The 25,348-nt window shown below is 47.3% G+C and overlaps 1 protein-coding gene across 1 annotated transcript in view; it reads left to right on the forward strand.

The window, feature by feature from the left end:
- The window catches only part of LOC104288780 (A-kinase anchor protein 13-like), a 54,462-nt gene extending 33,438 nt beyond the window's left edge, over positions 1-21,024 (forward strand). Inside the window, exons 5-9 of the mRNA XM_009887653.1 lie at positions 7,106-7,295; positions 10,682-13,550; positions 18,100-18,176; positions 20,029-20,125; positions 20,975-21,024. Coding sequence (XP_009885955.1) covers positions 7,106-7,295; positions 10,682-13,550; positions 18,100-18,176; positions 20,029-20,125; positions 20,975-21,024 — 3,283 coding nt within the window. The remainder of the gene's footprint in view (positions 1-7,105; positions 7,296-10,681; positions 13,551-18,099; positions 18,177-20,028; positions 20,126-20,974) is intronic.
- Positions 21,025-25,348: the final 4,324 nt, after the last annotated feature.

Consider the following 25,348-nt stretch of genomic DNA (forward strand, 5'->3'; position numbering starts at 1 on the left):
TGATTGGCGACACCCCCCCCCCCCCCCTTTCCTGTGCGCACCCTTCCGTTATCACGAGCTGGGAACTGAGTGTGCAAGGCTTTGAGTCTCCCCTTGGTTACACCAGTTCTCCCAGCAGTTGTAGTACAGGGAGCAGGAGAGGGACACAGTTGGGGACGTGCTGGTGGCCAGAAGGTTGCCACCGCACTGGGCAGGTAATGCTACACATATTAATTTTAATTCTGGCTAAGCAGAATCCGCAGCTGAAGAGTTTATTGAAGTAATGCTGATGGTTTTCCCCTCTCTTCTCCCACCTTGAACAAGCAACAGGTCCTTTTGGTTGCTGTTCAGGGTAACAGGCAGTAGGTTTAGGGTATGGCTTGGAGAGGAGACCAGTTGACTTCGTCTCTATAAGTGCTGGCACAAGTTTAAAGGGAAATTCAAAGTCGTTGTAGAAGGGCAGTGAAAGAGGACCTGGCGAGAGATGCGTGTGTTAAGAGGATGCCGTTCAGCTGCAAAATCATGGGAAGAGCAGTGATCCAACAGGGTCTGGTTTGTGGCTGTGTATCGCTGAACTTTAAGGTGATTGTTTGAAACACCGTTGTTTAAGTGATTGATCATCGTGGTTAGAAGGATGCTGAGGTGCCGTGGGTTTCTTCTGGCCACAGCAGAGGAGCAGACTGGGAGGCGGGGGGACGGGGGAACCAGGTGTGATTGTGATGGAGCAACAAGAGTTTTTGTCTCTCTCTTTCCATCTACTCACCACTGCATGCTCCAGCTTTTACTGGTTTCCTAGTGTTTTCCCATATCCCCGTGAAGACTTGTATTTTCATGCATTGTCTCCCTCTCCTTTGTTTTGTATGTATATACCTCTGAATACAGAAGAGAGAGAAGGGGCTTTCGATGGTAGAAATGGCTTTTTACTGTCTCTGATATCCTGCTTGGAAGTCAGAGGTGCTGGGAGATGATGTTCACCTAAACAGGCCTGTGAGGAGGAGAAAGAAGAGATTTGGGAAGATGTGGTAAGATAAGAGAAGAAAATTATCCCCCCCCCCCGCAATCTTCATCTGGAGGTGATCCCCAAAATTATAGGGGCCATAAGCCCCTACAATAAGCCTTGTGTGGTTGGTAAGGGATTGTGATAGACCAGCTCCGTTTCAGGACAAATTTAGAAAATGCAGATAAGAGATTTCCGAGAACTGTTGGGTTTTGGCTTCAGGCATGGGTCAGCTGGATACCCAGTTAGCACACTCGTATTTAGTCTCTGAAGCAGATCTGCTAGAAGGAGTGACGTTCATGGTGGGGTTGAAGTTTGAACAGATTGTTGTAGAAGACAACTTTGTAAACTGCTGTGTCAGAGGCAGCCAAAGCGATGGTTTCATCTTTGGGTTGTGTTACAGAGTCTGTGGTCACGCTCGCTTGCAGCACGCAGAGATGTTCTGCAGAGACAAGTCTTCCTTCCAAATCACTTGTCCCGATCTAAGATGCTGGGTTTAGCTTTAAAGAAAACATTGCTTGGTGAAGTAGTCTCTGTGGCTATGCTTTTGTATTTAAAATGCAACAGATGGCATCTGTTTTCCCTCTGAGTGCATTTCATAAATTCACCTTCAGTTTCTTTTGTTTAGTGATGTGACTCTAAGTTGACATTCAGTTCTGTGTAGGACCTACGGCTCCCCATCCCAAGGAGGGTGTCTTTCTTGTTAGATAACCCTATGGAAATAAACCAAATGAAAAAGTGCATGTAATAACAGACAGTTATTCTTATGGAATGCGCATTGTACTTTTTGGCAAATATAGTTGATGACAGTTTGTAGCTGTATTTTTATTTTTTAATGTATAATTAACATTGGGACCTAAGAAATCCTCAGGTTGAGGAGCGCAGACCCTTTGTGGTAGGAAACACTGGACGGGCTCTCTTAGGATACGTGCGTCTGCAAACCGCTGTTGAAGGACCGAGCCGGCTTTTCTCTCTTGTATGGTTTCCTGCTGTGTAGTATGTTGATCAATGGGCTGAGAAGTTAGTATTAAATATTTTGAATCCAGTTGCTAAATTTTTAATGTGATATTGAAGGGTGGGTTATGCAATCCTGAATTCAGTTCAGTGCCCAAACCCACTGCAGTTCTTGTTTGTGTGAAGCACTGTGAGGGTTTAGTCATCGTTTTTCTACACCAGATGAGCTTTAACTCTTTCCTTCAACATCAAAAGTATTCAAATTAGTGAGTGATCTGTAAAATTTTCTGATATGAGACGTGGGGTTTTTTTACTTTCCTGGGGCTTTTGGAACAGTTGGAAACACCTGAAGTATGGATGCTGTGTTTGTTAAATGTCTTTCAAATTTATGAGTGGTTGATTTTTTTAACCCATTCTAGCACAGTTGCACGTGTTCTCCGAGTTTCATATACAGTGCGTATTGATGGTTGCAAAATCAAGTAGGAGCAAGACAGTGTTTGCGTGCACTGACGTTTTGTACATCGCTAAAGATTGGGGATGCAAAGTTGATCATACATATACAAACCCTCTGTTACCCCAAGGCTTCTGCAAATGGCGTTGAAGTTCTATTTTGGCAAATTTCTAAGAAGTCTTCGTTTTAAATGCTGGTGACTGCATTGAGTCTGGTGCTGGGTTTTCACAGGAGGGGTTGTTGGCTTGATTTAAATTGCCTGTGCGACAAACGTGTTGTGCGATCACCACCAAGTCCAGCATCCTCTCCCAGTAGGCACTGCTCCTTGTTTATCCCAGATCACAGTTTGTCTGATCTAGTATTTTCGGTGTGCTGTTATAACAACAGTAATAATTCAGAATTTGAATTAAGGGTGTAAGATCAAAATTCAGTTTCGTTTACTTTTTATTTGCCTTACAGATAAGACCATCTGAATTCTAGCATTTCCTAGCTTTTCACTGTAACCACAGTCCTAGGGGCTTTCTTTAATTTAAGAAGAAAAGAAAAAGTAGTTTGGTGTTTGGGGTTTTTTTTATTTATTTATCATATGAATCTAGGGGCTTATGCTTTCAGAATAAACCCGCAGCTGTTGTCGGGCTTGCAGTAAGATTGTAAGAGCTGGCAACGCTACTGAGTTTGTTTTGTTTCAGCTGAAGTCCAGCTCAGAAATCTGGAGGGGATATCCCCAGGAAATAACACCTTGAGTTCCCACACCGCCTTCCTTGCCCATTTGTAAAACTGTGGGATAAACCTTCCTAACACGAGGTTCTGCTTAACCCACTGAGGCTTTTTTGTTCCTCTTCTGATGTATTCCCCCTCCTTTTCCTCTCCCCTCCATTCAAAACCCGTTATCTCTGTACTGGAGAACACGCCTGCTGGGAGCACCGGCACCGCCGAATTTCAAACCCTTGTCACCGAGCCCCATTTCTGCAACTTTGGAAGGCGAGCAGAGCTTTTACTTGGGTTTTTTATTCTCCCTTTCTCACTTATCTTCCCTCTTCTTAAAATTATCTCGCCCGTATCTGCAGGAAGCCGGGAGCTGTGCTGTGTTGGTGCAGACTTTCCTCTCCCCCTTTCCGCCGCTCGCTGGCGCGGGGCCATCCTATCTGCTCCCCGGTGAGAGGAGAGGAGATTCAGTGCACGGGTATGGTACAGCTCCTCCTTCGCCTGGGACGAGTCTACTTGGGCGATGCTGGGAGGTTTAAAAAACACTACCCATCGTCTTGTCTTGTGTTCCTTATGGGCAGGAGGTGATGCTGTGGGTTAAGCAAGCTAATCAGCTCCCGGATCGAGCAGGCGTATTTTGGAGGCTTGTTTGCTTCTCCTTTTGCCATATTTGGGGTCAGCATCCTTCTTTGAGCCACATTTCTGTGAATGAAGGGCTGGCTGGTAGGTCTGTCCTTTCCTGAAGCCAGCAATTTTCCTTCTGGGTTTACATCCATGGGGCAGAAGACTGCAGCAGAAGCGGTGGGGATCAGAGCTGGAGGACTTCTTCCAGGCTTTTTCAGCGGGACATGGCACAGTTGTGCCAAGGGTGGAGCTAATGGATGCTGTCAACTTTATCAATCAGTCCTTGCTTTTTAACCAAGCAAGATACTTTCTTCTGCAAAAGTTGGGCTCCAAGATCATCCCAATGAAATTTTCAGTTCGCTGGTATCTTTCACATATTTTGATGAGAAGCTGTTGAAGAAGGAGGATGAGAAAGAATTGACCCAGGATGGTTAAAGCTCGTGAGAAGACAGATTTCCCTTGTTGCTAGCAAACTGAATTTTTGTGTTGAACAGAAGCAGATTTCGGCCTTCTTGAATGCTGGAGTTTCTATGTATGTTTTTGTTAATAGATCTCCAGTAAATATTTGCATATCTGTTTTTATGTCTTAGTAGGCCAGCTTGGGTACGCACTTGTAAACAATTCCTGCAGAAATTCCCAGTCTGTACAAAATCAGTGTCTTTCACAACCAGGGACTACAAAATACATGACTGCAAAGCTTTTTTTTTTTTCCCTGGCGGGGAAAATCATCTCTCAATAAAACCCAGGGCTTGCAGTGAGACACACGGGAGAGACACAAGCAGTTAAGCTCAATGTATGAAGACGAATGTGCAGGAGCGTTTTCTCGTGTGATCTACGTGCTCTTGGAAGTGATCAGCTGAACGACAGAAATAGCGGTGTGCAAACAAGCTAATGCGTGTGAATACCCATTTGTCCTCTCTGCTGCGGATCATCAGCGCCGGGACGCAGCGGTGTGTGAAAGGGAAGATTTGAAGGTGTCAATAGATTGAGCCATCCGCTACCTTACTGCTTAATTTTATGCAACATAGGTGACTGCTACTGAAAATGAGAGCTTGGAGTTGTTTGTAGTTGGCTGGATGGGAGAAAGATCTTGGTTTTTCAAAAGGTTTAAAGCCCTTTATAGAGGGTAACACAGATCGGCGGCTTGAATATGAAAAGAAATTGCTGTCTTTGTAAGCAGAAGTGATTATTTGATTCGTCTGGGCCGTGTGAAGGTGACGAATTGCAGGAGGGTTGGGCACGCTCATGGTGTTGCGGGGGACTGTGCCTGTCATCTCGCTCCAGATTTTGAAGCTTTTGAAGCCGCTGAGGGTCCTTTAAGGCTCAAGTCGGGGAGGCTGCTTTGTGGGTGCTGATTTGAAGATGCTCGTGAGTGTACTCGAAGCTGATGAGAAAGTGGAGCAGACTCATCGCGCTCGGTCCTTTAATCCGGCTGATGTTGGTCCCCATGAGTGGGTGAACATGGGTTTTGTGCTGACTGCCTTGTTGTACACCGGGGGTGGCCCTGAGTACAGTAGTTATTCATATATAACAGCTGATAAGAAAAATACTCCAGACAGAAATGTCTGTGTTTTCTTAATAAAGGAAGGTCATTTCTTTAGTCACTTGTAATGGCTCAGTTGACTTCAGTGCCTCCATGGGTTTGTACCAATCACCACCAAAAACTGGCCGCTTCCTTCTGTTTCTCTGCAGAAATATTGATTCTGCTTAAATCAAGGCTAGTTCTACTGAAGTCACTTGATCTAAATGGTGGTGAATGGTGGAAGATGTGGTTCTGCTTTGTCTGAATTTCCCTGCAGATTCCGCCCAAAATGAGTCACAGGAGGGGGCGGGCGGTTGTGCCGGGGCAGAGCGGGGACAGCCGCTGCCACCACTGCCATCTACACAGGTTTCTCTGCCGCGTGATGAGCCGTCTGACCGTTTCCCTACCTTGCTCTGCCCATTCCTGTTGCCAATCACGGTATCGATTGGTCCTGATGACTTTACTTTCTAAATTGCGTGGCTTCCCAGAGAGGTGGCCCTGCGGTTCGCCTGAGCCCTGGGGATCGCTTGCCCATTAGAAGGGTTTGCTACTTTTAAAGTAAGAAACCAGTCGGCAAAGATGCTGAAAGCTATGTGTAATTTTACCTGGTTGATGGTATACATTTCTGTATACATACCTTCTTGAATTCCTTAATTATTTGCATACAGTCTCTGTCCCGGGCCCCTTCTAGGGTGATCTGTGGCTGTGCTGCAAAGGGAGATTTGGGAATGCCTGTTGTGGCCGGGGCTGTCCCCTCCGCGACAGGGAGGGGATGTGCTCTCTGCTCGGGCTGGCACTCGGTGGATGCAGCCCTAGAGAAAGGAAAATAGAGAAGTTTCCATTTCTCACCCCCCTGAGCAGGTCAGCAAAAGCCCCCGTTCCCGTAACGTTCCTGCTCAGCTCCACGTCTCTCCCAGGGGATGCGGTGCTCAGGAGGGTGCTGCACGAGCCACTCCGTCCCAGGGCAATTATAACAGATTTTGGGTTTCCTGAATCAGTTCTGATTAAAAAATTAAATGTCTAAGTCTGAATCTTTAGATGAACACCTTGAGAAGATGTTTCTTCACCACCTTAAAGGGGCAATATAATATCCTCTGTGCGGCTGTGAGACCTGAAGAATTACTGCTTTGAGTCACAAGCCTGTGCAGAATCAGGGCTCAACATTCAAAAAGAGATGACTGAATAGAAATTTCTATTGAATATATGTAACTGCTGAGTTATTTTTCTCATTCTGATCTACAACAGCCTCTTTTTTTCCTTTCCTTTTGATTGATAAAAAGAAAATCTGGGGTAGTGCTGCAGAAGGACAACTGTCTCACAATGTTGAGAACATCTTGCACAGAAGCAGTTTCGCAGGGCGAGCTCAATTCATTTCAGGAGTGAAAAAATTGCTACAATTTGATGGGTGCTGGGTGTTTGTGAAGTGGTGTGCTGGTTTCAGTGTAGAAGTTGTAGCATCAGTATCATGATAACCCTCGTTCCTTCTAACTTGTGCCTCTGCAGTCCGTCTTTCAGGCATCTGTTTTTCTGCAACAGCTGCTTTGGTGGTTTACACCTGCAATAAATTCCATGTTAAAAAGCAATTGTTGTGCCCTTTGCTGCTAGTCTCTCATAGTCTGGGGAAAAAAGCAGGTCTCTCTACCTGAGAAAGACCTTGTGAAATGCAGCTTGTGGCTGGCATTAACTCTAAATGACATTAATTTCCAAGACGGAGAAGTGTGCGTGCGTATTTGTCTGTCTGGCCCTGGAGCCAGTGCTCTGTTTCGCTCGGGCCGTTGATTAGATGAGTGTCCAGAGTGAAGAACAGCCTGCGTGTCCTGCAATGCAGCATCCCTCCTCGCCTGCCGATTAACCCGCCCTTGTTTTATTGCAGAGAGGAAGCCAAGGAACCGGACTCCTGGAGCACCTTGTCCCACACGGTGCACTCGGGGGACTACAGTGTGAAGCACCACCGCGGCCTCGACGTTTACATGCTGACAGCTGAAGCCAAGGAAGGGGTAGCCGCCAGCTTGGAGAGTGACATACAGCACCTTCGGATGCACATGCAGAGCCACCAGCACACGGTAAGGAGACGGCTGAGGTGACGGCAGAGCCGGCTGGTGGCAGCCTGGCGCCTGTGGAGGACTTCCCCACCTCGGCACCCTTCGAGGGGGTGTATTTACCTCGGTGTTTTCTCTGGATGTCATTAGCAGACATCCAGGTGGACACCTGCCTGTTTTCTTCTCGTCTGAGCACAGGGAGATCTGATAAAGCTGTACTAGGTGGCAAATTTTCTCTCTCGGCAGAGAAGCAGGCTTGGGGCTGTGCAGCGTGGCTCAGCTCGGTCTCCTGGGCTCTCTCTGCTCCCAGCTCCTGCCTTCTCCATTAGGTTGGGACCTGCTTGGATGGGCAGGGAAACCTCCCTGGAGGTGGACTGTCCCTCCAGGGTGTCTGGCAGCCGTCAGGCTGGAGCGGCACTGGGTCTGTGGGGGCCGCACATGGTGGGTACCTCTGTTCAGATGGAAAGTTTGGGGTCAGAGAGGAGACTGAGGGGAAAGCCTCTGGGACGGGTGATGGAGAAAAAAGCTGTTCCCTTAGCACCTGGGTGTAGGACTTGGAGGACGAGCCTGCCCTGGGCACACGGGGGGCTGTCCATAGTGGTCCCCTCACTGCGCTCCTCTTGGACTCTGCGGTGGTTGGACTGCGGGAGCCATGGGGCTTTGGAAAGGCTTTGCCTCACTGCTTTAAGATAGGTGCCACGGGGGCTCGGTTGGGACGGGAAGGTGAAACACCAGGACACTTCTGCGCCACTTCTCAGAAGCACCCACACGTCTTGCACAGCTGGCATCACTTGTGGGTGGTCCTTCATCAGCTCATACATCTGCCGTTACAGAGGCGTGGGATCTAAATAAGAGTGTATTTTTGTTCCTTTATCTAAGGAAGGGGAGAATCGCTGTCTGCAGGCAGTGGGCTGGGGGGACATTCAGAGATACAGACCACCCTGAGCTGTTTTCACCCTTCCCTGGGTGGTTGAGGTGTTCGTTACTCCTGATCTCAACAGGAACTGGTGGCATGAGTGACAAACCCAGGCTAACTGTGCAATCGCTTCCCCTTTCCATCCAAAGACGCTAAAGCACGGCTGGCATATCCCGCTCGCTGCTTGTTTGCTGCCGCGAATGCCAGATGGGTACATTTTGCCTGACAATGAAATCAGAAAAGGCTATGTTTAGACTTTTTCTTTCCAGCAGTGTTTCGCTTCACATCTAATCTGATTTGAATTTGGAAAGCAGCCCTGTAATTATTTCATTTAGGTTCATTTCGGGTCAGTTGAAAGGCAGTTGGCTTCCTTTGGGGGCGGCTCTATTTTTCAGGCTGTCGGGAGAGTGACTTCACCGTGAGGATGCTGGGGCTGCCGCGGCCTCTCCTTGTGAAAAACTTGCTTGTTCGGAAGCAAGAGTTGCTGTTGTCTGTGTCTGTCCGTCCTGGTTGTGTTGTCTGTGTCTGTGCCTCCTGGCTGGGAACCAGCAGTGCGGTCTCAGTGCTGTGCTGAGGGGTTTACAGCCACCAGACGGCTGGCACGCCATTTCATCCTGGGTTTTTTTGCCCTTGTAAAAAAATAGCTGCAGCCCGCGGGTACCGCTGCACGCAGAGCCCTGCATCCCATCCTCGCTGCTGCGCGATGGATGGAGATGCCGTGCTGCCCGCCTCCAATGCTAACCTTATTTTGGGATGCCTGAAAAGCAGGGAGCTCTGGCACAGGTGACCACGTATAGAGGGGCTGGGTAGCAGGATGATTTTAAATAGGAGATTCGTGGCAAACACCAGAAGTGTGTTTAATGGTCTGTGGTTCAGTGGCAGTGCTCATCGCTTGCAAATCTCAGAGCGTGGAAAGAAGAGTAAATGCAATCTCCTCAACGCAGCAGTGATGATTTTAGCCACTATTTGTATATGCGATACCCAGAAGTTCCCTTTGATGCATCAATTAACATGTTGGCCATTTTAATATTCAGGGAGAAAAGGGGCATTTAAGCTGACATTTTTGGCATGAAATTCTATTTCTCTGAGAACGAGTCTTAAACAAATATTGCAGGGACCTATTTAAGGTGGGCTTCTAGGATGCATGTATTTTTTGGAGTATTTTTACAAATAAATGCAAAAAAGACAGTTTTGAAGAAGTTCGTTAGAGTTTTGTATTTGTGGAGAGTCGCAGGCACTTACTGAGAAACCAGCGTGGCCTCTGAAAGCTGATGGTGTAAAACCTCGAGCATGCCACAGAAAATCAAGGGAGCTCTGTGGGGTGTACGTTTTAGGATTGAGGTCGCTTGTTAATTTAACAAGTCGATTTTTCTAAGATGTGAACATTGATATGCAGCAAAGAGAATAAAAAAGAAGGTATTGAAACAGACAGTTCTTTTTAAGTGAAGGTTTGATTGTATCAAACTATAAAAGCTTCAGGGATCCTTGACAAAGCAGATGCTCTGGAATTCTGCATTCTAATCTAATGCAGATTAGACAGGAATTGAGTACATTGCTACTGATCCACGATAATGCACATATTAATTTTAATAGTATGTCATCATTTTCAAACTTTTATTTCCATTTAGGAAGTAAATTTCAGATATTTAATTATGCATGCGGTTCTCAGGAAGAGATGAGACGATTAGTTCGGTCCTAGGAGAAGGAGACAAGTGGTGGTGTTTGGACAATGTCAGCCAATGCCCAGGTCTGAAGTAGGGTTTCCATCAATACACAAAAAATTGAGCAACGCTGTTGAGAACTGGGGAGTGCTGGCGGGCAGGGATCTGAACTTGCTTTGAGGTCGCATTTGCTCGAGCCCTTTGGGACTAGGCTGGTATATATTTGCATTATTTGGTAGACTGAATTCTGCTGTTTACTGATCTTGAATTTAAGTGCACTCAAGAAACACGACTACAGCTGCTTGAAGAGCAATTACAAAGATAGCAGTTCTTCTCAGTGGTGGCAGATGGTGTAACAAGGGGGTAGAGGGACAAATTTCAGCTTCAGGGTGTTCAGGTTGGCTGTTAGGGAAAACTTCTTCATGGGAGGGTGGTGTGGCATAGGAACAGATTGCCCAGAGAGGTGGTGGGTACTCCATCACTGGAGGTTTTAGGGACTTGGCAAGATGAAATCATGGTTGACCTGATGTTGCATTGGTCATAGTGCAGCTTCGGGCAGGAGGTTGGACTAGATGACCTCCAGATGCTCTTTCCAACCAACCTTTCTGTCATTCTAATAATTTCAGTATTACTGCGTAACAAAACCAATAGGTAAAATACCCACTGAAGTTATGTTTGTAACTGTCCCAAGGGGCACCAAGTAGAGGTACAGAGGGAGGAGCATCACATCAAACAGGCTTATGTAGATACAGATCCTGTAGATGGTGGATACAGTGTAAATGTGTGACAGAGCAAAATAATCTTTTTTTTTTTTTTTCCCCCTCTTGTTGCAGAGTTTAAGGCAGCAGACACAGCCCGTACTGGGAGATTCTGGAGACAGCTGTGCTAAAGGAGTGGAGCCAGATGGTCACCCAGCCACTAATTCTCAGAGCCCAGAAGAAATGGCAAGAGAAGGAAGGCAGGAAAGTCCATCTGATCTCGTTCGCCTGGACATCGGGCAGCTCTCAGACCAAACCCACCAGGAGGACAAATGCAGCAGCGGGAGTTTGGGAGCTTTTAATGATGCACCGAATGACTTGCTGAGCCTGGGGGGTGCAAAGAGTTCAGAGTGCTTCTGTGAAAGTAAAAATACAGTGACGTTGAGTAAAAAGGAAGAGGAGGGGCCAACCTCTGCTCGAGGCTCTGGGACTATATCAGATGAGAAGGACCGCACAGTGAGCCCGTGTGCAAGCGTAAACGGTGCCGTAAATCTTCCATCCTGCGGAAATACAAATGAGGAAGCTGGAATGACATCTGCTGGCGTTGGTTTGGACCAAGCCGGCTTGTGCAGTAAAGATAGCCTCCATCAGGAGGTGCAGGCTGCCGAGGAGAGTGCGGCTGACAGTGCTGTTACTGGGGGTGAAACTGCAGGCGAAGCCCCGGCTTCCTTGGAGGGCGCGGATGTGGCTATGGGCCAAACCGAATGCAGGAACTGTACGGGGGCGGCTGAGAGAGCTGCGGGCCGGCAGCAGGTAGAGGATGGGATGGCTGAGGCCGGTGAAAGGAGGACTACAAACCTAGAAGAGCAATCGCCAGCTAAGGAAGAGTCAGCCGGTGCTGCTCAGCCCTTACTCAGTGGGGTTAATGGCACTGAGTGTGTGGATGGGGAGGATGCAAATGTGGGATTGGTACTGGCATGTGATGGTATGACATCTGTTGACCTTTGCAAGACTGGTGATAACAAAGAGACTGGAGTGGACTCGTGCACTGATGAGGTAAACAGTGGCTTCTTGGAAAGCCAAGGTGATGCTCACGTCTCAGTGAAGCGGGAAGTCACTGCGAGCGCCGGGGCGGTGTTGCCAGCAATGAATGGAGTGAAGGTTCCTGCGGGTGCATCAAAACCTGGTCCTGGTTTGGAAATCCACGGCAGCGGGGAGCGAGAAGGGCAGGTGGAAGCAGGTTGCACAGACGGGAAATCCAGCTCGGAAGACAGTGTGGAAGCTGATGGCCCTGATGCTAAACCTGAAAACGATGATGTTGGTGGATCTAATCAAAGCAGTGCAGAACCTGCGTGTTGCCAGGAGAGCGGTAAGGTCGCTGAACGTGTGGCTGAAGCAATAGAGGGCCGCGAAGCCCCAGAAGGGGAGACAGTAGGAACTGATACCAGCAGCAGCGGAGATGGGGGAAGTGCAGATTCTGCAGATGGAGCTCAGGAAGTTGCTAGCTGCTGCCCTTCTGCTGATCAAACTGTCGTTAACGATGAAATGGGTGACGGCTTAAAACCGGACGCTGCTCAAGAGAGCAAAAGTGAGCCTGCATCGCTCCCTCCGGAGGAGGCGAGCACATGCCCGGCGGAAAAAGAACCTGCACAAAGCAAAGCAGAGAGAGCAGAGAGCGCTTCGGAGCAGGAGGGGCTGAGCGGGGAGATGAAACCCCTCGCCCCCCTACCCGGAGGAGGAGGACCGGCTGCGAGTCCGGAGGGAGATGCTGCAGTGGCACCTCCAGGGCTGGAGGCAGCTCTGCAAGGTAACGACCCTGGATCGGCTCCGTGTGCCAAGGGCGCAGACTGCGCGGAGGATAATTTAATAGGCACACCCTCTGTAATTCATAATGAACCTAAACAAAACCAGGAAGCGGCGGCGGCGGCAGGCTCGGCAGAGCTCGCCCGGCAGCGCGGCGGGGAGCATGGCAGGGTAGCTGCCAGGGCCGGCTGGCCTGGGGACCATGCGGGGGACGAGGGCTCTCCGGAGCAGAGGCTTTCGCAGCAGGGTGAAGGAGGCAAAGCTGAGCCTGACGGGGAGGCTTGTGCAAGTGGCCAGGAGCAGGTTTTGTCGGAGGAACTTCTTGCCTCTGTTGTGAAACCCCCGGCCTGCGCCCAGGGGGGGCCCGCGGCAGGCGGCAGCGGTGCGGATGGTGGGCTGGAAGGGACGGTGGCCGCCGAAGAAGCATGTGAGACCAGGGCAGCGGGGGCAGGAGAAGGCGCCATGCACGGACCCCTGTCGGCAGGCGAGTCACCGGGTGCGGAGAGCAACCCTCGTCCCGATGCAGGGCTGAACCGAGAACCTGATCCCAGTCAAACCCAACAGCGAACCTCCCCGCACAGCAGCACCCCTGAGTTAAAGGATGCTTCAGAAGCGGGAGCCCCGAGCGATGCCTGTGAGGGTAAGGAAGCATTAAGGCCGGTGGCAATAACCCCCGTTGCAGCGTATCCGGCAGAGCAGGAGGATATGGAAAGCATGCTTCCCCGGGCAGCGCTTCAGCCCATCGCGGAAGAGCCCATGTGCGACAGCGACTCCAGCACCGACACCGTTTGTCCGGCTGGCGAGAGCGACGCTGGTCCCGCTGCAAAAGCAGCTCAGGGGGAGGTCTTGGCTGAGCCCGATGGAAAGCAAAGCCAAGCTGTACCCGAATCGCCCTTCTCGCCGTGTTCGTGCCGTTTACATGCTGTTGAGTCACTGGAAAATGTGGGAGTAAAGAGTTTGGTTTCGGCAGATGATGGCTCCTCTCTGGATAAAGTTCCTAAAATGGTAAAAAGTTTTGATGCGGTGGTTTTTGCAGCAGAGACACCTTATTCCCCTGAATTACCATCCGCAGAAAAAGTGGGGCTTGAGCCCCAGGCTGCAGTGGATGTAGGAGCCAGCATGAATGGAGAAATGGATTTCAGTTCCTCCACAAAGAAGAGGAACGTCAGCCCGGCAGTGCAACGAGCTGAGCCTGTTACAGGTAGGAAAAATCAGGTGGTTTCCTACTTTCTAGTCTTTTCCTTTGTAGGTGTGCCTCTAGCCTCTCATCAGCGAAGGAAGGGAAATAAGAGCAGGAGGTCTGCCTTGCAGAGGAAGCGTAGGTGTTTGGGGTTCTTCTTTTGAGAAAGAAGAAATCCGAAGTGACGTATTAAAACTTTCTGTTCAGATGCATGTTGCTTGGCTGGCACTGGGGGTAAGGACAGGACATCATCTCCTGTGAATTTGTGCGGAGGAATTTCCAGCGGGTCAATCCTCCGTGGAGAAGGAATGAATGGGAGGGAACTATTTGGACTACTGAATCTTCATGTTACATGCTTTCGTGTGGGCCTGAGGGTTTATTTGCTGAGTGCTGTTCCTTCGCTTCTCCCCTTTCTTTTTGCTAACGTGGAGTCGGAGGGTACAACGGGGCATTTTCTTTGCTCGTCTGCTTGAAACAGCTGCCAGTGTCCTTCTGAACTGCACAAAGCCACTTCCTAATTGGCGGTATTAGGTCATTTAAAAAAGCCAGCGAGCCCTACCCCCACCGCCTTTTCCGGGCTGCAAAGCTTTTTTTGTCGGGCAGAGCCGCCGGTGGTGTTTTCCAGTGCATTTAAGCAGTACTGGAACTCAGATGATGAGTTTTGCTTGCTGCCATCGGCTGGGAAGCGGGACCGGCATTCCCCGCGGGTGAGTGGCGAGGGGGGAGAGTGGTGGGACCTGAGGGAGGGTGTAGACGTCTCGTGCGAGAGGAGCTAATAGAAAACGTCACCAGGTAACTCGGAAAAGGGGAATAAAGGGATAAATTGAATGAAAGAGAAGCGGGTTTGTTGCTCCAGCTTGTAATTAAATCATAGGTGAACTTGCTACTGATGCATGGATCTAATCTGGTCTTTGTATTCCACCTGTTCAGGCAGCTGTTAAATGGGAGCAGCTGAACTTTTTCAGTTGCCGTTTTCTTCTTTGCTATAAGAAAATGATACAGTGCCTCTTTGCTTTCCCAGCACCGAACAAACAAACAAAACATTTCAACGATTAAAAAAAAAAAAAAAACAACAACAAAAAAACTGCCATGATATAAATCTATTTCACTGCTTTAATGCTGGGAGCTGTTTCTTCAGTCTAAATGCAGAATGGGGTGATGGCGGAGGATTTGTTCTGATATGTGATAGCAGAATAACTGGGGGCAGGGGAAAGGATTGATTTTTGAGGGGGGGCAGTGGTGGGGCAAATCCTTTTTTCGTCAAGTTCAGGAGTTTTAGAAAGTTTACGTGTCGGGGGATAACCAGTGAACATTAGGCAGGAGTAGTAAATAAGATAGTAAATAAGTAGAAAAATTTAAAGGTGGATTAGAAAGCTGTTTTCAGAAAGAACCGATTTTAGTGCTGTGGCAGACTGACAGTGCAATAGGACGGGAGTGGCTGTAGGACAATACCTGGCACGGCTCCCTTCTCCTGGGAACCCCCCGCTCTGCCGGCTCCCGCCGCAAACTCCAGGTCTTCATCTCTGGTTGGAGTCTTGGAGACGTGACATCGTCTAGACTGGGTTTTAAAAGGAGAAGGGACTAAACAGCCCAGTAAGATAGTGACTGAAGTGGGAAAGTAATATTAAGGTGTCATTGTGTGTTCGGGTATGGAAAGAGGGGGGAAGAGGTGATCCTGTCAGTGATTTAAAATACATAAGGATTTAGGGCTGAAAGGTCTTGGAATACAATGGTCTGATCTCTCCATAAAGAAGAATTGTTTATTTGCAGCAGGATGCTGCACAAAGCAGAATTTCATCTGGAATATCTTCTCTTGAAGAACTTTAGGATTGCTCCAAGGCAAAACGTTAGGGAAGCCCAAATGAAATACTGAGCGACTGCTATGAATCCAAGCTCACTACTTGAAATATTTGTGAAATTCACCTCCTATAAAGCAGCATCTAGAACTCTGATATGGCAGTAATTCCAGAGAACAGATTTATTGTTTATTGTTATTGCTGTGCACATTCTTCATGCTGATGTCTAAGCTTTGGGTAGCATGTTTTGGGTACTATTTCGGTGGCAGCCTTCAGTTCTTTGTGTCGATTCTTCTTTCCTGTGTCAGCGCTGGGGAGTTTTCCCTGGCAGCCTGGGTTTGTACCCAGTATTTTGTAGCCATGCAGGAGTCATCGGTGCTCAGCAGAATGAATCAGACCTTTTTTTGACAGACAACAATAAAGCCTTCCCAAAGGAAGTGCACGTCATGAGGCCGCTTCTCAGAAACACGTGTGGTCGGAGAGTTTTATTGTCATGCTAATTTAGCAGAGATGTAACTGGCTGGTAATTGCTGTTGCCATTAATCCAAATCATTGAGCTCTTTAATTTTTTTTTTGTTTATATTGTGAAATTGCTCCCATATACATACCTGTTTATCTCATTGCCGCTTTTTACCTTCAGCCTACCCCCAAAACACAGACCTCAAAGGGGTAATTGCCTTATCCAGACAAATATCTAGTGACTGATCCCACCACTGAAGGAAGGTGATGAAGCTAGAAGATTCTACTTTCAGAAGGCAGCTCCTCGTGCTGTTAGCTTTGGGCTCAGAACTACATTATGGCTGAGTAATGGGTTCTTCAAGCCCATTATTTACAAGTCAGGCAGATATACGCTACTCGTTAAAAAAGCTGGTAGGTAGGATATGAAGTCATACCACAATAGCCAAACTGGGCAAGAAGAGAAGAAATGGCATTTGTCTCTGTTGATGAAACACCTCTGAGTAGATGCAGCTTCTTGGCAGAAAGCGACCCTGGCAGGGTTGGGTTGTGTGGTTGGGGTTTGGCATGTTAAATTAACAAATACTGTCATCACTGCTCCCTAGCTCTTCTCCAGGGAGAAATATCCCTAATGTATCTCTTGTAGATCTCAGCATTTAAAGAAAACATTTGTTGCCAGACAGAAGAATTTCACCTTATTTTGAATTTTACCAGTCTTCACCTCATCCTCATCAATAGCATTTTCCCTATGGAAAAGCACTTACTACAATTTCCTTCCCCTGGGAAAGCAGCAGGATGAACCACTGACAAATGTCACTGATGACGCCACACATGCGATAAGGTGCTCTATGCCCCGGTGACCTCTGTGAGTGCATTTTGTTTGGGATATGTTTCTTAGGAGAAGTTTAGGAAAAAATGGCAGAGAGCAAACAGTTGTCCCCTTGAATTTCATCCCGGGGGCTCATGGTGTCATCCTCCAGTTCTTACCCCGCATGGTGTGTCACTTACACTGCTTGCTTCTCCTGTCCTCAGTGCACCAGAGGGTTTCTTCCTTGCATGTTGTGTCTTTGGACCAAGATCTTAGCCATCACAACAGTGCTTTGACCCCAAGCAGATCTCACCACGACCATGATCTCTGCTTTGCCATCAAATGGGACTCGCAGAAATTGGTAGCATTACCTCTGAATTCTGAGACTCTGCCCACAAACTTATCTAAGCGAGACAAAATCATGCCAGTTTGACTTAATGATGTTGGATTAGTTTACCAATAGAACATTGCAAAACCAGATCGTCCCAGAATCAAGGATAGACTTTAATGCCAATGGAAGGCCACAGGTGACAGTTGTTAGAGCAGCTTCCCTGTGAAGATGGAAGGCTCCTCTTGCTAAATCTCCGAACAGGTAAACTCACTGCAAACGCAAGAAGGCGTTGACATCCATCCAGCGTTTGGTTTTAGTAGAAATGAGAGAGGGAGTGGGATTAGAGAGGAGTTTAGCCCCAGCACAGCCACTCTCTATCTGGGTGGCTTTGGTGAAATCACTGCGCTCCTCTAAAAGTATCCTGTGTGTCGCGAGGGTCATTAGCTTAGAATTAGGATGTTGACTTCATTCCAGGAAAAGGTACCTAGAAGGGAACTCCAGGGAATGGTGACTAACGAAAGCTTTGCTGGGCAGAGAAAGCAGCCTGGGACATGATGTTTGTACCGCTGCGGTGGTGACACCATCATGGGAGCATGAGGAAGGAGAAAATCAGGTGGGGCTTTGTAAACTCCAGCAGAAAAGGTTTTGCCTTCCTAGGCCAGGGACTTCATCGTCATCCTTAAGGCAGTGCAGGTGGGCTGACTGTTTGAAGCTTGTGATTTTTATTTTTTTTTTTTCCATCCTTATAATGCCTGTTGAGAGAAGGCAAGGCTGGTTGCTTGCGTTATCCTCGGGTTATGGTAAGAAGAAAAGCAGCAAAAAATGTGGTTCTTTAACTAGGTGAACGGGAGCCAAGGAAATACATGGGCAAATACGTGCAGATGTGCTCAGCTTCACCTAAAGCTTTTCAGGAGTTTTACCCCATATTTGCTGCTGTTTCATAGTTTCCTTCAGTCCCAGACACGATAGTTGTAAAACTAATAACAAACAAGCAGCAAAGTTGGGAATGAAACCAGATGTTGGAAGTCAAATGGATTTGTTGAAGAGGTTTCGGAGTTGGGTTTTCTTTCCCTTCGGTTTTTTTTTTTTTTGAGACTGCTTTGAATAAACAGAAGAATATCAGCAGCGCTGCAAGAAGTTTGTTTTTAAATTGCCTGTGCGAACCTTCTGTTTTCACAGGGAAGTTGGAAATGAAAACTGAAGACGAGGTGGATTTTCGGAAAGATCGCAACGAGAGCACAGCCCGTGAGGAAGCGGTAAGTGCCACTTACGCGTTGTCACCTCATCTTTTTCTGTGCTTTTTAAAGAAACATCATCGCTGCTGCAGCCGGCCACCTAACCTGCTGGTTTCCTCTCTGTCGCCTTTGCAAAGCTGAGCAGCGTCCATCACCGTGACGTTGGTTTAACCTTTCAAAAATAGCGGGGGCTTTTTTAGACCATGCGTTTTTCAGCTGCTGGATTAAGCCACATTTATTTGTCTCGGTGGGTGACATAGAGGTTGACCCAAAAGGTTCCTCGTGGGGCAGGGCTGCACCAAGATGTGTGTATATAATTTGATAAAAGTGATGCCCTGTAGTGTGGGGTTGGTGATGCTGCGTGGGGGCCGGCAGCGCCTCTGAGGTCCCCGCACGTGCGTGGTTCCGAGGAGTCGCTCTGTCCCCTCTCTGGGGAGTTTTTGGCAGAGGGGAGCGGGGCTGCGGGCAGTGTTGGTGCGTGCACAGGCTCCGAGGTCTGAGGGCATCTCTGGCTGGGACCACTAGTGCCTTTGCTGGAAGCAAAATTAGTAATGGGAATACATACAGGAATCAAATGTGGGGGGGAACCCCTTATTCCTCATGTCGGTGAAACAATTTAAAAAGGTCATGCCAGGCATCAGAAATCGGTTGGTATTGTTTTCTGTTACTTGTGCTTTGCCATATTTAAGGAGTGTCTATGAATAAAAAAGAAATGTGAATATTTGGCTTAACAGGAACGTAATTTTGGTTTAAATTGCCCCTAATACATACTCTGCTTTGTCAGGATCTGGGTGTTTTAATTTTACCTTTCTTCCCTGCATTTGCCCTTATATTTTATATGTTGTTTCTTCTTCCTGAAAAGGAAAGTGTTTTGTAAATGCGAAATTGCTCGCAGCCTGTGTTGGTGCACGTTGCCATTGCGCAGCTGTGTTTGTGTGTTTGCGTACCATTATGAAGCTGTTAAAAGAGAAGATGTTGCAGGGATGAGTTAACGTTGCAGGGTGGAGCACCAAAAAACTTTGCTCATCCCGCCATAAAGCTCTTTAGGCGGCAGAACAGTCTTGCCAAAGCTTGTAACAAAATCAGGTTTATTTTGGTTTTAACAAGTTAAGGCTTAATTTCTGTAGCTGTTTGCTCCGTGAGTTAGCCAGGGACGAGAGCGAATAACTTTCCAAGCCAAAATTTGTGGTGTCTGATAAGTAAGTCTTTTGTTACTGGAATGCGTGAGCGTAAAGATGCTGATGATTTTTTTTACCGACCCTTTATTAAAAATAATTTTCATGACTAATACTTAGGTGTCTGGTGGTGAAGTAAGACATCTTTAGAAAACGCAAATTAGGGCTCTGCCTTTTCCTTTCAAACAGGGGAAAAAAAGAAAAGAAGCATATTGCATTTGGCTTCCATTTTGCATGTTTCCCAGGCATTTTGATTTTTTTGTGTGTGCGCTTTCATCTCTTCTTCCTCTCCCTCCCGCCCGGTCAAACACCTTTTTATAAATCTGGCTTTTCTGGTGCAGGAACGGGAGTGCCGGGGGCGGGGGGGGGATGGAAAGTTTGCTGCAGGACTGACAGGGTTTCCTGTTGCTAAGTTCAACAGAAACAAAATAACAACTGCACTATATTAAGGTCGTTTAAAAAAAAAAAAATCCATGGAAGACGTATAAATAGAGCTTAATTCACACGTGTAGGTTGGGTAAGGGAGGTGGCCGGTGAAAGCCGTCGCGCAGCGTGCATCTCCTGCCACGTCCCGTCCCTGCTTTATTTAGCGCTGACTTTTTTTTTGTAGCCAGAAGTCTTTCAGGTGCTCATTGCCTTCTCATTACAGAGCCATTTTGTGGTTAGTAAAAGCGGTTTTCTCAACTTGTTGCAAATAGAGATGCTGTTGCGTGCACCCGGTCAGGTATTTAGCAGTCTTACCGGTGCTGTCAGCAACTTTGGACCTTGGGAACGGCATTAACTCCTGGTTTACGGGTGAGAATTTTGCACAGTGTTATTTATAAATATGCAATGTGGAAAGCTGTTTATATGCACAGACTGTTAAAAAAAAAGTAATGTTTTGGAGCCTAAAAAGTGCAACTTGTATAGTGCAATCAGGCTGAATGACAGTAAGCTTGAGCACGCTGGGAAGAGAAGGGGGAAAAGTTCTTTCTCGTGCCTTGGTTTCTGAAAGCTGAGAATTAGCTGCATTCGTATTCTATGTCTAAGATTGCACATGCTTGCCCCTGTAGTCGTTTTGGAAGACTTTGCCTGAGAGAGGCTTTTGAATATGTCATGGAAAAGCTGCAGCTGAAAAATGTTTAGGAAAATAATGGTTTGTAGGGTTATAAGCACTGAAAAGAAAATAATGGAAAAATGTTTTTTTTCCCAATTAGAATGGGTTTATAAAGTAACTGTTTCTTAAATCTCCAGAATGTTTTCTCAGGGGTTGTATTTGTTCAGCTATGGAGATTCTGTAACCAGAATTTCCCAAGCTCCTTCCATGTTGGGCGGTGGGTGCTCATCCTGCCGGGGACTCCCCTGGTCCTTATCTTCCTGCCTGAGTAGAGCTAGGGCAATAACTTGATGTGATCTGTTAAAATTAGACTTTTGCATTTTTTGAATTGAATAACTTTAGATTCTTAGCTCTGATGAGAAATCTGGTTTGGCTTCTGCATACTGGGACGTTAAAATAATTTAGACACGGCACCTGGTGGCTCCAGCATCACGAAAGTGAAGCAACAGTTTGAAATGAGCTGTACCCTGATAGACTTCTCTTCTTGTGTTGATCCCAGAAATGGGGGATGTGTCGTTATTTGCTGAATCTTTGTCTTCGTGTGGCAGGATGGATAAGGTTGCGCCGCTGGGTTCATCCGACGGCTTCGGTTGTCTAAGCCTGTGACTGACAAATTGTAGCTGGCTGACCCCAGAGACAGAGTTCACTGGGAAATAGCCTTCTCATTGTGGTTATTAATTTCATTAGTTAGTTCCTATTGAATTTAATGCATCCTACCTTTACTGCATGAATTAGTTTTGAATTAATGTCTGTATTTTCAGAAGTTGCAGCCTACCAGATAAACATGGCATTTCTAAATATCTTCACAGAGAACGAAGCTGGGAAAAGATTTGCACTTGCATCTCTCCACTGATCCAAGTAGTGCAGTAATGTGTGCTGTATTAGCAAGGTCACTTTCTAGAGGAAAATTTGCAATATTTTCAGTCATGATTTGGAAGATAGAAGTATGTTTATAACACTCTTGGATGACATCAGGTTGGGAGGGGTTGCAGACACTTGGGAGAGAAGGGTCAGGGTTCAGAGTGACCTTAAGAAATTGGAAAGTGCATCCAGATAAGAGATAAAAGCAGCCACAGAGTGCTTCATTTGCAAAGAACGAATCAAAATGCACATTTGCTAATGCAGGTTAAAGCTGTAGAGGGATGAGTAGAAAAAGACTGAGGATTTTTAGTGGACCACAAGTGAATCATCAGCAAGAGGCTATTGCAAAAGAAGACAAATTTTGTTTTGAGTTATATGGAAGGAGTGTCCTCCATAAGATGCGGGAGGTGACTTACTCATGCGTGGCACTGCGGAGGCATCATCAGTGTCATTGAATCTGGTTTTGGGTGCCCTACTCCAAGGAGGACACGGCGTACTGGAAAGTGTCCAGAAGGAAACAACAAGAAGAGATTAAGAAACGTGAGAAGAGGTCGAAAGAATTAAATTTATTCAGTGCAACAAAAAGAAAACTATTGTGCAATCTAGCAGGCTGCCAACATGTAATAGTGGTTATTAAAGTTCCAGATTTCCATGGCAGCTTAATTTACTGATTAGCTAATTTGCCAGCATGATTTAGGCAGGATGTTGAGAAAACATCCTGTTATCATCATGAAACTGTCGCAAGACCACCTAGGGAGCCTCCTTCCCTGGGAGTTGGTACAGATAAGATAAATGATGCTCTGTCAGGAGAGAGCCCCAGGTCTGTTGTTGCCCATTGCTTTTGGTTTGTAGGCCCCCAGGTTTGTGCTTTGCTGAAGAGGGAGAAGAGGAGGGAGCAGCTTGGCTGGAGCCCGGCAGGATGTGCAAAGAAGGGGACAGAGTGGCAGAACTGTGGGAGATGGAGGTGGGATAGGGGATGGGCTGGATGGGGTGGAAGAGGGCGTGTGGGACAGAGGAGGGACCGCACGGCATAGAGTGGGTGTTGGGATGGACAGCAGGTGTGAAGGATCCACAGATTTTTCCTCCCCCCCCAGGCTGTAGTCCTCCATGTTTCTCTTTGTGGAGTCAGTAGATAAATGGAGAACGTTACGGCCAAGGTGTACAGTGTCACCTTCCCCTCTAGTGTCTGCTCCGTAGAAGGAGAGCCTGGTGCCAGTGCTGGTTGTTGGTCAAGTCAAGTAGTAGAGAGATGCTTCATGACTCAAAACTTCTGGACCTTGTCGGTGACCCAAGGCAAGGGGTCGTTACAGTTCTGCAGGCTCCAATTTGTTTTCTTAGGAGATAACTTCTTTAACAAAGCGCTCACCCTGCGGAGATGCCAAAATTCAGGTTGCCTGTGTGCACTGAAGTCCGTTTGCTCTGTGTGTTCGTATGTACGTACCTGGGATGGTGGTTGTAGATCCCTGTTTTCCAAAGGCCCTGCAGAACGGCGTGGGAAGCTTCCCGACAACATGGGAAATTTCAGAGCGGGTGACTGAAACGTTAGAAACAAATCGGAGTGGGGCTCCGGCGGTGGAAAGCACAGCCTTAACAATAGGCTGCGTCCTCGCCCCGCCGCTCTAAAATCACTTGTGTAACTCCTTCTTTGTAAACGTTGTCCTGTAACTAGAGTAAATATGGAAAAACCCAGCCAAAAAGGAGCCTGCCCGAAGCCTGGCATCACTGCTGGAGGGTGACACATACCCAGCGGGTCCAGGCTTTGGGTTCGTCATCCGCAAGGCCCTTTCTCACACCCACCAGCATCCTGTGTCTGCCCCGCATGCTCAAAGCAGAGGCTCGAGAGGTCTTGGAGGAAACTGTTCCAGACGGTCAACCCCTGAGTAAGTCCATCGCTGTGCGGAACAGCTCGCCCTGGGTTTCGCCGTCCGTTCTGTGCATCGCTGCCCAAGCCGGAGTCCTCGGTACATACTGCAGAGAGTTAGAATAAAAGCAGAGCAAAATTCAAACCAGGCTGGGATTGTTGTTTGGCTTTTACTATTACTCATGCTTTGAAATCTGTAGCAGGAAGGCATTTATACAACTATTTTGGCAGTTTTTTTCCTCCTGCGCTTAATTTCCCTGGGTGCTGCAGTTCTGATGCCTTTTTCTCCTGAATGCTGCTAATCCTCAGCTCGGGATAGTCGTTTCCAAGCTCAGTCACAGGATTCACGGATGTTAGCGAGGGATGCAGGAACATGGACAGCGAGCCAAGTCTCCGACTGGGCACAAAAATGCTGCTCCCGGGTTTGGCTCGGTGCGAGCCTGCGGCAGGACGGGGCAGATGAAGGCGCCCGTGCCGCCCCCACGGCTCGCTGCGGCCACGGGGCTTGTGCCGCCCCTCGCTGATCTCTAGAGATGGTGAGTTACTTCTCCTCCCCTGCGCCTTCCCCTTCAGCCGCTACAGGCAATGGTTTATAGAGGAAAGATTGCTGCGTGTAGCCCTCATACTCTGTTTTTCCATCATTTCCTCTAATAAAACTTCTGGCTCTGCCATCCTCCTGCTATCAGCTGCAAAGGGAGTTTGTCCCTCAGTGTTTTCACACTCATTTTAAAAGCATCAAGAGTTACCTGCAACTTTATTTACCATCTGAAAATACTGTTGCCTCTCAGGCAGAGCTGTATGTAGTCTTGAGATGGATGCAGATTAAAGGCAACCATTGCATATTATGAATCTTCTGCCACGCTTGCTTTTGACTTGCTTCAGACAAAGGGATTCGCTCATATGAATTATTTAATATCAGTGTAGGGGCCCTTTTTAGGCTCAGGACTTAATGATTTCACAAGTTTGTAAAGCAACACAAGTTTGTCAAACACAGAGCTAAAGGATTTCCAGTACAGAAAATCCTGGTTTTGGAGTTTTCTTCCAGTGGTTAGATAAGTTCATTTTTTTACGCAGTCATGAAAGTACAGATCCGTAAAATAATGGATGTGTAAGACCGTTACTGTGGCAAAGGAATGCTTGCATTGAATATTGTACCTTGAAAAGGAAAACACTGTACTGTTTTTGAATCGTTCAGTCTCCTGTATCATATGGATTCTTTTATTTGTGTTTGAAATCTCTTAAAGTTTTGTGGTGTAACTGTTGTATGGTAGACATGGTTACTGCACACTGAATTCCTGGTCTAAATATAGAGGAAATTAAGATGATAACATGGGAGACCAAATGTGGACTTTTCGATGGAGACTGCGTTATTATGACAAATAGATGCTTTTGGTGTATCACATCACTGGGTTTTTAACCTTCCGAAGGAACCTATCTGGCTCCATTCTGATACATTGGAAGCCAAAGTTGGCACCCTACGATGCAGAGAAGATGGCATTTATGATTTTCTGTAGACTTATGGTTTTTGCAGTTCATTGGTGGTTACATCACTTTAGAAGAAAATCTCATTAATACAAGAAATAGGTTTTTAATGATATTACCATACATTTGTTCTGGGCTTTTATTAGGAGTCATGGACTGGTGCTTCAGTTCTCTTGCCATCCTAAACTAACCACTGTCCTATGTGGCAGGTTTTTTTAAGTATAGTTTTTCAGGATTTGAGAAAGGTTTTGGGGACAATTTGTGCCAAATCCAGAAAGTCTCCTGAAAGGTGATCCACAGCGAGCAGTGACACGTGGAGGAAGAAAGCCCCAGGTGCCACTGGGTCCTGGCTTCAGCAGCCCCAGCCGCTGGTGGGCACCGCGGTTCCTCCTCCGCTGCGGCAGCACGAGTGTTCGGGGCAGGTTCAAAAGTGAGATGAGACCTGGGCAAAGCTTTTGCTTTGGGTTCACAGCAGTGTCTGCCTTTTGGGGAGCTTTGGACTCTAACCATCCTCATGGAGAACAGCTTCCTTCCCACTTTTTACTCTGGTGGAAGAGCCGTAAATGAGATGCAGCGTTTACAAGGTGAGGTTAAACAAGTTGAGACTGTAGGAATGCGAGTGAAAATGTCGAAGGGTGAAAATAGTTAACTCTTTGAGTAGGTTACTGTAGGAAGGTGTGAGCTCTCCATTGCTTCAGGTGTTTCCATCGGGACTGGA

The sequence above is a fragment of the Charadrius vociferus genome, unplaced genomic scaffold (assembly GCF_000708025.1).
Source record: "Charadrius vociferus isolate BGI_N301 unplaced genomic scaffold, ASM70802v2 scaffold190, whole genome shotgun sequence".
Taxonomy (NCBI): domain Eukaryota; kingdom Metazoa; phylum Chordata; class Aves; order Charadriiformes; family Charadriidae; genus Charadrius; species Charadrius vociferus.